This window comes from Bufo gargarizans, chromosome 5 (genome assembly GCF_014858855.1).
Source record: "Bufo gargarizans isolate SCDJY-AF-19 chromosome 5, ASM1485885v1, whole genome shotgun sequence".
NCBI classification, from domain to species: domain Eukaryota; kingdom Metazoa; phylum Chordata; class Amphibia; order Anura; family Bufonidae; genus Bufo; species Bufo gargarizans.
The window spans coordinates 415,995,667-416,008,074 of NC_058084.1; the positions used below are offsets into that span (position 1 = coordinate 415,995,667).

General features: G+C 44.3%; 1 protein-coding gene across 1 annotated transcript in view; it reads right to left on the reverse strand.

The window, feature by feature from the left end:
* LOC122938715 (ubiquitin-protein ligase E3C-like) overlaps positions 1-12,408 on the reverse strand; it is a 163,438-nt gene that overhangs the window by 46,406 nt on the left and 104,624 nt on the right. Inside the window, 2 exon segments of the mRNA XM_044294414.1 lie at positions 9,505-9,702; positions 9,704-9,753. Coding sequence (XP_044150349.1) covers positions 9,505-9,702; positions 9,704-9,753 — 248 coding nt within the window.

Genomic DNA, 12,408 nt, shown 5'->3' on the forward strand with positions numbered 1-12,408 from the left:
GTAGAAGCCTTTTAATATAAGAGAGTGAGCGGCGAATGTGATTAATTCAAATTGTGTTGCTATCACGAGAATGGATGGGGACAACATCGCGGCCCGTCGCTGCTGGCTGCCAAAGAACTTGGGTAATTTACTGCATTAAGAATCAATAAAAAAATAATGCTTTTCAAATGCATCGCAATCAATCTGGAGGCAGTTACACAGCAAACATTTATATTTCCATCTAATAACTATATAAACTCGCCAACCCTATTCTACACCAGCTTTCCAGAGATTAAGTGTGAATAGAGTCACTACATTTCCACTTTCAGTAATTTTTATGGGTTTTGGTAGGAGATCTAAAAGCCGCACCAATTAGAAATGGTGCTGTTAAATGGGCACGGACCACAATATGAATATATGGAGGAATGAACTATACCAATCTAAATCGGGAGGGGGGTGATCTAACAGTAATGGGGGGCTAGTGGTGGATGACAACATTTAGAAGTACATTCCTGGGGCTGAATTCACAATACAGATTGCATTGTGTGCTCCATAGGCTACTCATTCAACCGACGGAAGCCAAATAAAAGGCGCTGATTTGTGACCCTCTATGTCAGGAACTGGTGTAAAAACTAAAGTTGCAAGCCCACAACGCTGTTGTGCTTTAACTTGGGCGCATGTGGCATTTGTATGCCGCCCTTGCCACTTTCTGAAAAGGGGGATCTGTGGGGGTGGGATGGAGGAGTGGAATGAGTGTGACCATCAGCCCCAGGACATTCACTTTACTGGCGTAAATGACAACTGAAATGTACTCAAGCTAGATGCTGGAGTAGTATAGGCGCACGGACTGCCAGAGGATGCATCTAATTTACGGTCATTATAAATTAAGCACATCATCTGGGGGCGCGGGAGATATAAAAAAAACTGGCGTAAAACTCTGGCCTTTGATTAATGAATCCCAGTGTCTTCTGAGCCTCCATCCAACCGGCATACTGCCATGCTATTCCATACAGAGGAATTCAGCAAAAAGTATACCAGGTCGGTATACATTAAAAAACTTTTTTTTATAAAATGGGACGCCATGGGTGAAAAGCCATTGTATGCCTGTGTAGTGGGATAAATAGGAGGTACATGCCGGGAAACACCCCAGATGTATACCTCCAACATGCACTGAAGATGCAGAGTAAATTGATCCTTCGTTATACAGGACTGAAAAAGCGCACATTGCCTGACTCAACTGCTTATACTAACCAATCACAGGGCAGCATTCATTCAAAGCAGTTTGAGACTTGCAAGCCGAGCTCTGACAGGCTGCTATGAGCACAAAAACCATTTGACAACTGAGGCCCGACGCAAGTTAAAAACAGTGAGACCTCTTTGAGATAAACTGCACTGAAAAGTGGTCTTCTCAAAGAAGGTGCTGGTGGAGCTGAAAGTCTTTCACAGAAAAGCTGCTCTGGATAATAGGGAGTGTCTTCTCAAAGAGGTGGTCTTTTGGAGTAGTATTGTTATGTGCGTTTTTCATAAACCACAAGTCTTTTCCGACTGAAATGACTGGGATTGAATGTTGTGTGCAAAGTTGATCCTCTGAATGCTGCATGCATACAAGGGCGGATTGGCCACAGACTCTACAGGGAAATTTTGCGGTGGGCCGATGCCCAGGGGGCCAGCTGAGCCCTCCTCACAGCCGCCAACCAGGTAAGTAATGATTTGTCGCTCTCATAGTTGTAATCTCCAGATTCATGAATTTAATTGTATTACCATCCTGAAGCAATTAAAGTAGGAAAACAGAACGTGGCAGCTGGTGCTGACCACCACAAAAGGGCAGCTTCGGAGGAGGTATTTTGTGCCGCATTGTGGTTTTGGATGCTGCTGGGACAGTTTATTGTGTTGCACTGAGAAAGTTGGCTCTGCGGGGGCGGTATTTTGTGCAACAATATGGTATTGTATGCCCCACCTACTTTTGTTGCCCTGCCCATTGAATTTGGACCCAGCTACAACATGGGGCCACTTTCAGTTTCCAGTCCGCCCCTGCATGCATAGGTAGGATTTATGAAAGGCGCATAGTAGGGCTGAAGTTATCTGTATTGTGCAGCCCCTGTCAAGCATCAGGTCTGTACTGCGCATGCGCCAATTTCCAAAACGACTGTGCAGGTGCGAGAGAACTGGGCAAGGCAAGATTACATCGCCAGCCTGGCCCCGTCACTCACGGCAAGGGGGGTTGGTTGGTTGCAGTGTTATCCACGATACAGGGCAGAGCTTTTGGTGTGATGAGGTGCAAGGGTGCTGCCCCTGTTGCACCAAAGAGCTCATTTGTATATCAGAATAGACCTGATTTTCTCTGCCACAGATCTGGATGAAACATTTGAATCAGCAGAACAGAAGGAATCTGACAACGCTCTTTGTTTAATACTGATGTATGTGCTGACAGATTCCCTTTAAGGCAGGGACCAGCAACCTCCGGTACTCCAGCTGTTCTAAAACTACAACTCCCACAATCCTCCTTTCACTTCTGTGGGAATAACAAGAACAGCCGAGTAAGTTTGTATGCTGGGATTTGTAGTTTTGCAGCAGCTGGAGTGCCCTGCTTTAAGGGCTCATGCACATGACCGTATTTTTGGTCCGCTTGTGATCCACATTTGTTTGTGGATAAGATGTGGACCCATTTGTTTCAACGAGGCAGCAATAATAATTCTGTATGTTTGTTTCCCCCGGTCCCGCAAAATAGAGGAGTATGTCCTATTCTTGTCAGTTTTGTGGCTTCATATCTTATGCAGCTTTATATCTACTCCCCTATTTTCCCAGGATGACTAGACCATTGCACAAAACCAGCACTTTTACCTTTTGTGTCACCCCTATCTCCTTATAGATTGTAAGCTCTTGCGAGCAGGGCCCTTATTCCTCATTGCTGTGTTATTTATGACTGTTTGTACATGAACCCCTGATTGTAAAGCGCTGCGGAATATGTTGGCGCTACACAAATAAAGATTATTATTATTATGGGATATTGCATTCAACTACTCCACATTCACAACTCATCCTGAAAAAGTGGCAATTTCCTTCTCATGTGCAAGGGACTCATGGGACTATTGTCAGATGTAAGGCTTCCAGGAACTGCAGACCATCACGATCCGGATTAATAGAGTATTACGGTTCATATGGTGGTAACAGGCCAAGCACGGTCTATCAGAGAGGTTAACAACTGCATCATTGCTGTAAAATAACACAGATTTTACTCGACTTTATTAGCCGCACAAACAACCCTGCGGAATGATAGATCTACCCCATAAATGTTTCCATAAACATAAAAACTTGAAAAAATAATAAGGAGATTACTATTGAATTTCAAGCAAAAAAAAATTAACGAACAACTTTGTTCACTGTTATTAAACGCCAATATTAAATCCCAAAAGTCCCAGCAAAGCAGAAAGTTCAGATGGTGCAATTATGGAGGGGCATTAATTCTGCTAATACTCTCCAGTTAAGTAGGCGACGCTTTCTCCAGCAGATCGCCATGTTATTACCGTACGTATACCGTACTTTAAGTGTTTATTTATTCGCTGTCCACAGGGCTGATTTACAGGCAATAAAATGCAATCACTTCACAAGCCTAAAGGAGGAATCATTTGCTAATGGAACTTTTAGCAGATATGGGACCACGGACATGAGGTAATTCTTCTCAGGAAGGGACCGCGTTCTACTTTATCACGGTAAACATTCACTAACGTATACATTAAGGAAAAGTTAAATACATTATGACCTCATAAATATTCCAATCAGTCAATAGGCTACTTAGTGTTAAAAGACCAGACTCTATCCGTCATTTAATACTTAGGTAATTATTATATATATTTAGGCTGCAGGAACGGGGTGATAATCACAGGTGCCCGAGACAAGAGGAGAACACTCATTAAAGGCTCATACACGCGACCTGTATGTATTTTGCGGTCCACAGAACACGGATCCACAAAAAAACTGATGACATCAGTGTGACGTCTGTGTAACATCCATGTTTTTTGCGGATCCGTGGTAACAATACTGGTCCTTGTCCACAAAACAGATAAGAATAGGACATATATGGATACGGAACGCACATTGAGTAATTTCCTTTTTCTTTTGCAGACCCATTGAAATTATTGGTCCCGCATACGGGCCACAATAAAAACCCAGAATGGACATGGACAAAAAATATGTTTGTGTGCATGAGCAGTAAGACTCCAACAGTTCCGTACGTTTGGTGGTACTTCAGATGCCACCTTCTATAAGATTGAAAGCCCACTGACTCCCTCAAAACAGACTGCCGCATCCACTAAACATGTTTGTGGCCAGGGGCTTATCTCCAGCTAAATTGTACTGTTGTACTTATGGAAGTAGTTTTTTGCTTTGTCTATGCAAGCAACATCTAGATCAGGGATAAGCAACCCCTGGCACTCCAGCTGTTGTGAAACTACAACTCCAAGCATGCTCCTTCCACTTCTGTGGGAGTTTAGAGAACAGCCAAGCAAGTGTGCATGATGGGAGATGTAGTTTCACAACACATAGAAGGCTACCAACCGTGGATCTGAAAAACACAGATACCAGCCATCTTGCGGATTCAGCATGGGGAGGGAGGCGTTTCTCACAGTCCTCTCCATGGGCTGAATGATCTTCTGCACTGATCACACAGATCGGTTTTGGACAGGGAGAAGGAAGTGTGCAGGAGCACAGCTCTCTCGCTGATTCAGCAAGGCACTGTATGAGTGCTCTGCCAGATCATTAAGACAGTAGTCAGGGAGGTCTGGCACTGCTGGAGTACCCTCACTACAAACTATAAGACTCAGGTATCTTTAAGGAAGATTTGTTCCTGCTAAAAGGCAAGTCTTATAGTCCAAAAAACACTGTATATTTCATCCAAAGGTAGACTAGGACCACTGCTTTCTGATTTTGGATAATGGAAATGATCCTGGATTTTTGGGATCCAAAGACAGACCCTGTGGAAGACAATGTGGGATCTGGAGATTGTTCCTAAAGGACTTGTGAGAAGGTTACAATCTTAGAAGTCATAAAAAACTTCCAATAGTTCATAAAATGCCAAACACAATACGTTGGCCCGAACTATCAATTCACTACTAATTCTTGGCGTCATCGCTGAATGTCTAAATGGCTGTGTCCTTACTAGAAATATACAGCGTCTTTATCTCATTTTCTGTCAGGACGAATTCCGAGATGAAGATGGAAGAGGGACATTATGTAGTTCATTGTGATAATTAATATGCAACAAATTTTCTTCCACTTTTGAAGAAAAAGAATTTAATTGTGTAGTTGGAAACAGAAGGGAGGAGTAAATTTATATTCCTTCAAAAGAACTCATTGCAATATATCCAGTGCAGAAGTGATAGCCATTAGCTTTGCACTATATCAAACATGACTAAATCTGGCTGCAGAGAAATTCATATTTCTGAACTCATTTTAATTAGCTTGGGTTCTACTATTCGACTTTCTTTCCCATATACATTTGGCAGAAATTTACTTAAACTCATATATAATGGTCTGTGGTCCAGATATGGATTAGATGTAGATCCTAAAATCAAATCAATTCAAATACAATTCTTTTCACTATTAAATCTCGCAAGACTATTCATCATCCCTAGGAGATTAAAATTATGACCTCATCTGAAGCCGTCCAGATTTTCTCCATTCTAAACTGCTCGCTGCTCTTGCTAAGGAGAGACTATCGGAAACAAAGTCACAGCGCTCAAGTGAGCACTTCTGTCCCTTCTTTTTTAGCGATTGGTGGGGATCTCGGCACCTCAACCCCCCCCACTTATCAAAACTTCGGACATGTCACAATGTCTTCTGTTTAATATTATAGATACACTTTAAAGTCTACGTCCTGGCTGTATTGCCCACCAGAAGATCAGAAGGCACAGCTGGCAAAGTAGCTTTGGTGCAGACTTGCAGGGGTGTCAAACTCATTTTCATGGACAGCCACATCAGCATTATAGTTGCCTTCAGAGGGCCAGGTCCTGGATTCAGTCTGCAGTGCAGTCCTATGTAACACCACAGGTAACACAGTGATAACTCTGAGTATAGATAATGTAGGTGATGTTAGGTGCAGTCCTATAGAAATAACATCCCCATGTAAATAACATCAGTACCCTCCCTCCAGCCCCTCCAACGTACAGTTCAATGTAAATATTACTTCCTTTCCTCCAGCATACAGTCCTATGTAAATAATATTACTTCCTTTCCTCCAGCCCTCTCCAACATACAGTCCTATGTAAATACTACTCTCCTCCCTCTAGCCCCCTCCAACATACAGTCCTATGTAAATAATATTACTTCCTTTCCTCCAGTCCTCTCCAACATACAGTCCTATGTAAATAATACTACTCCCCTCCCTCTAGCCCCCTCCAACATAAAGCCCGAACCTCCACAAAGCCCTTGCTACCTTGCGGTCTGGCCACCTCTTCATTTTCCCTCGGGGACAGACTGTTGACAGTATTGCAGTCCTGATGCTACTCTGCTCGCTAATGGCGACACTGATGAGCAAGTGAGGTTTTCACACGATACGTCAGTGACATCACTAGGGGCAGGTATACTGACAGAGAGCGCAGGGTGGGCGCCTGAGCGAGCAACAGCAAGAAGGCAACTCAACAGCAGAAAGGGAGCACCGCTAAGCGCAGGTATACGCAGTGCCCAGCAGCATTCAGTCCCTTTCTGTCACAAGCTGCTGCAGACCTGGCATGGACCAATCAAAGTAACATAGCGGGCCAGATTTGGCCTGTGGGCCTTGAGTTTCACGTATGTGGTATAGAGCCTTCAGATGTCTTCCGGACACAGTACTGCCTGATCTGCCAGTCGATTCCTCTGCTATAACGACTCAGACAAAGCAACAGTACAGGTACCCAATATGTAGCACATAACTTTAGCGTTGGAGCCTTAGTGAATACAGTGGACTCAGTAAGGGGGATTTGGGGAACTGCCTTTGTTGCCAAATACAACCAATCACAGCACAGCTTACATTTTTCAAGGGCACAATAAGAAATGAAAGCTGTGCTGTGACTGATTGCTATGAACAACAATGGCAGTTTTCAGAAATCCGCCCCAATATTTTTTGGTGTAATCTGAGCTAATAGTAAAGTGGACGCAGTTCGATGGCAGAGCCACTTTGAAGTTTTGATGACCAAAAGAAATCCAAAATTGTGATGTGATGAAGAATCACTGTGATGGAAGTGATATTCTGTATAATGATCACTAACGTCAATGAATGACATTCCCAGGTCTTTCCTGGCTATGTGACAAATGAGCGGCACGCAATGATTGCCATTTACTAAGAAAACCTCAACTTCTGTCAATATTCTGCTGTTTGTTAATTAACGGATATAATCTCCTGCTTTACCAATTGTTAAAGTAACTTCCAAAGACCATCCATACAGCTAGATGAAGCGTCTGACAGATACTCACAAGCTTCCTGACTTCGGACCCCGATATTGCTTCCACTGTCAAAACATCAATCTCTAAATCTAACTAGCAAATTAAAAGGGGCTTTTTAATTTAAAGGGGTATTCTAGGTTTTTGTTATTGATTTCCTATCCTCAGGATGGGCCATCAATTTCTGATCAATAGAGACCCGACTCCCCGCACCCAACCCCCACCCTGTCAACTGTTTAGTGGAAGCCCAGTGCTGGAACGACACATGTGATAAACTCGCAGCGTGCGTCAGTGTGAGGTTCCGTTCTGACCTGCTCTCCCCTCACAGGATTTCACAGCATTAGGGCTCATGCACATGAATGTTTTTTTTTTTCCCCGCTTCGTTTTTTTGCGGAACATATGCGGAACCATTCACTTCAATGGGTCCGCAAAAAGGTACTCCGTGTGCTTTCCGTTTCCATTCCGCAAAAAAGTAGTGCATGACCTATTATTGTCCTGCAAATCACGGTCCGAGGCCCCATTCAAGTCAATGCGTCCGCAAAAAATACAGGAACGCAGACGGAATACATCCGTATTTTGCGGATCCATACAGTAGAAATGCTATGCCCAGTCCATATTGTTCATGTGTTTGGGGATTAGTAAGTTATTGTTTCCGTTTCCGATCCGCAAAAAAACAGGATCGCATACTGGATAGGTTTTGTGGAATAACGGAACGGAAGAAGACTTAAATCAGAGGAAAAAAGAAAACTCAGATACGGAATGGATCCGTGAAAAACGGACCGCAAAACGGTCATGTGTATGAGCCCTTATACTGATTAATAATGCTGTGTGACCCTTAGGGTCCTGGAATCTGCCGTATTACACAGACAGCATTATGTCAGTGTAATTCAATATATTTTAGGACTCTCAGGGTCACACAGCATTATAAATCCTTATCATTCTGTGGGATCCTGTCAGAGGAGGGAAGGTCAGGACACACGCTGTAAGTTCCTCATGTGTGTCTGGCCTTAAACAGCTGATCGGTGGGGGCGCGAGGTATTGGACCCCTGCCTATCCGATATTAAAGACCTATCCTGAGGGTAAGCCAACAATAGCAAAAAGCTGCAATACCACTTTGAATACTGAAAAGAAAGCCCCCTTCTTTAGACTCTGACACCATACAATGGATACCACTGGAAAACTGAGACTCCACTGACATATAATGGGGTCTTACCCTGCTTTCACACCTGAGCGTTTCTCAAACGCGCGTTTTTATGCGTGTTTTTTGTAATAGTAAACGCGCGTTTGACGCGCGTTTGTGTCATTGACTGCAGTGTCCTATGGCCACAAACGCGCGTCAAAACGCCCCAAAGAAGCTCAAGTACTTGATTATGCGTCGGGCGTTTTACAGCGCGATCGTACGCGCTGTAAAACGCCCAGGTGAGAACCAGTCCCATAGGGAAGCATTGGTTTTCATGTGTTGAGCGTTTTACAGCGCGTTTGAACGCGCTGTAAAACGCTCAGGTGTGAACTTAGGGTAAAGGCTGTCTGTCGTTTTGATGGTAAAAATATCCCTTTATGATGAAATTTGCAACACGGTCTCTAGTCCCCAATGCACATGTGAACACGGCCTTAGTGGTTTAGATGCACTCTGTAACTCACATTATTTGAGAATAACCGGGGAAATGCTAATAAGCAGTCCTGCAGTCTGAAGCTTTTAACACCTATCGGTGACGGGTATCCCATATTTGCTGGTGGAAGCAGAGATATCAGTCCACGGTATTAGGCCTTATGCACACGGCCGTTGTTTTGGTCCGCATCCGAGCCGCCGTTTTGGCGGTTCGGATGCTGACCTATTCACTTCAATGGGGCCGCAAAAGATGCGGACAGCACTCCGTGTGCTGTCCGCATCCGTTGCTCCATTCCGTGGCCCCGCTAAAAAAATATAACATGTCCTATTCTTGTGCGCACTTTGCGGACAAGAATAGGCATTTATATTGAAGGCTGTCCGTGCCGTTATGCAAATTGGGAAACTGCGCACGGACACCATCCGTGTTTTGCGGATCTGCGATTTGCGGTCGTGTGCATGAGGCCTTACTGAGATATCAGTCATCATATAACATTAGAGATTACCTTTCCCAGCATCCTGCCTAAGAAATAGTAGTGCCTGGCAAACGAGTCTCCAACGAGCGTCTGTGCTGCAGGATTGGGGTACAGCAAACCCTCATTAGTGGTCTTAAAAAATCCCTGGTTAGGATTGAATCCAGATTTCAGCAGCTCATTTAGAAACTCCCTAAAAATTCCTCCACCATCAATCCCGGCCTCGTCCAGGACCATGAGTGTTTAGTAAATGGACACGGATTCGCTTCTTGAGATCAGGCTCTGCAAAGACAGAAAAGGTTATTGTAAAAACCATATCATGCCGACATGGAAACAACCGTAAAGTAGATTCCTGTAATCCTGCGTCTGATATCAGGCACTTGATTCCTACAGAACTGAGATATAATGTTGAATTTAACAAAATGATTCATTAGAAAGCCACAAAGTGAAGGGATGTTCTATAGTCAGATTTTTGTGTTAAACATTTTATTTGATGCCGGCTCTTCTGAATTTTATATACCTTGGTGAGTGTTTATAAATCCACAGTATACATGATAGGCTACTTTAACACTCGCATTTGGTGAGGATCCGTCATGGATCTGCACAGATGGATCCGTTCAGAAAATACAACCGTCTGCATCTGTTCAGAACGGATCCGTTTGTATTATCTTTAACATAGCCAAAACTGATCCGTCTTGAACACCATTGACAGTCAATGGAGGACGGATCCGTTTTCTATTGTGCCAGATTGTGTCATAGAAAACGGATCCGTCCCCATTGACCTTCAATGGTGTTCAAGACGGATCGGTCCCTATTGACTTACATTGTGTGCCAGGACGGATCCGTTTGGCTCAGTTTTGTCAGATGGACACCAAAACGCTGCAGGCAGACTGTTGGTGTCCGCCTCCAGAGAGGAATGGAGACGGAACGGAGGCAAACTGAGGCTGTCTGAGCGGATCCTTTTCCATTCAGAATGCATTAGGGCAAAACTGATCCGTTTTGGACCGCTTGTGAGAGCCCTGAACGGATCACACAAACGGAAAGCCAAAAACGCTAGTGTGAAAGTAGCCTTAGGCCTCTTTCACACGGACGTCATGTTTTTTGCCCGGATAAGAGGTGGGTGCGTTGCGGGAGAATGCACGATTTTTCCGCGCGAGTGCAAAACATTGTCATGCGTTTTGCACTCGCGTGAGAAAAATCGCGCATGTTTGGTACCCAAACCCGAACTTCTTCACAGAAGTTCGGGCTTGGGATTGATGTTCTGAAGATTGTATTATTTTCCCTTATAACAAATAATAAAAAAGTTAACTTACCTTCTCCTCTTGTTCGCGTAGATCCCGGTCTGTTCTTTAGCTGTGGACTGAATGACCTGAGGTGATGTCAGATCACATGCTCCAATCACATGGTCCATCACCATGGTGATAGAGCATGTGATCTGACATCACCACAGGTCCTTCAGTCCACAGCTAAAGAAGAGACCGGCATCTAAGCGAACAAGAGGAGAAGGTAAGTTAACTTTTTTATTATTTTTAACCCTTCCAGCACTATTATACTATGCATTCTGTAGTCAGAATGCTATTATTTTCCCTTATAACCATGTTATAAGGGAAAATAATACAGTGAATAGACTGTCACCTAGAACCCATGCGTGAAAATCGCACCGCATCCCTACTTGCTTGCGGATGCATGCGATTTTCACGCAACCCCATTCATTTCTATAGGGCCTGCGTTACGTGAAAAACGCACAAAGAGGAGCATGCTGCGATTTTCACGCAACGCACAAGTGATGCGTGAAAATCACCGCTCGTGTGCACAGCCCCATAGAAATGAATGGGTCAGGATTCAGTGCGGGTGCAATGCGTTCAACTCACGCATCGCACCCGCGCGGAATACTCGCCTGTGTGAAAGGGGCCTTAGTCTGCCACATATCCGCTCCCATGTGTATACAATAATTCTACCATATACACTTACCAGGAGGTGGGTTAGAGGAAATGGAGATTACTACTAACTTTTAGGAACAAAGGATTCCATGTCAAATGGATTTTGGCTTTTCAATGGGTTGTGTCATTTGGGACTTTGATGGCATATCGTGGTGATATGCCATCAAAGTCAGATAGGTGCGGATCCCACCTCTTAAACTCGCAATTATCTCCAGAACGGGCCCCTAAAAGTGAAGGAGAGTGCACCGCGCGCGAACAGCATGCTCTCCACTCATATCTATGAGAGTTCTGAAAATAGATGAGTAAGCGCGCTCAGCTATTTTCAGCAGTCCTATAGAAATAAATGGAGAACACACCACGCAAACGCAGCCACCGCTGCATTCACTTCTATGGGAACACCAGAGATAGCGGAGCCAGCGCTCAGGAATTTTTGGCAATCCCATAGAAATGAATGGAGGGCAGCCGCACATGTACGGCTGCTCTCTGCTCACTTCGGAGGTCCCAGTCCAACTAAATCTTATATCAGTGGGATCGTACAATGCACCACCAGCAATCAGTAATATATGAGGGAATTCAATGTAAGAAATTGCAACACTCCACTGCTTCCTGAAGGTGCCCAGAGATCTTAAGATGCAAGCAGTCAATCACTTGTCCGGCCAACAGGTATTTCTCCCGATCGTCGAACCTTTTAGAGACAGAGTGCCCTAAACTGAAACCCATTTATCGTAAAGTGCCAAAACTGCAATTTACCCTGAATACTACAGTCCAATACAGTGTATCTTCCATGTACTTTATCATTTAGCTATAATAGCTGCCTACATTCAGTGCGCTGCCTGCGCTGTTCATAGTGCGCCCTGCGCTGATGAATGGTAGGAGAAGTCTAAGGCATATTAGTACACCATAGATGGTTCCCAGGGTGCGTGTGCCCACAGAGAGGGCTCCCAGTGCCGCCTCTGTCACCCCATAGGTTTGCCACCACTGGCCGAGACCAAGCATG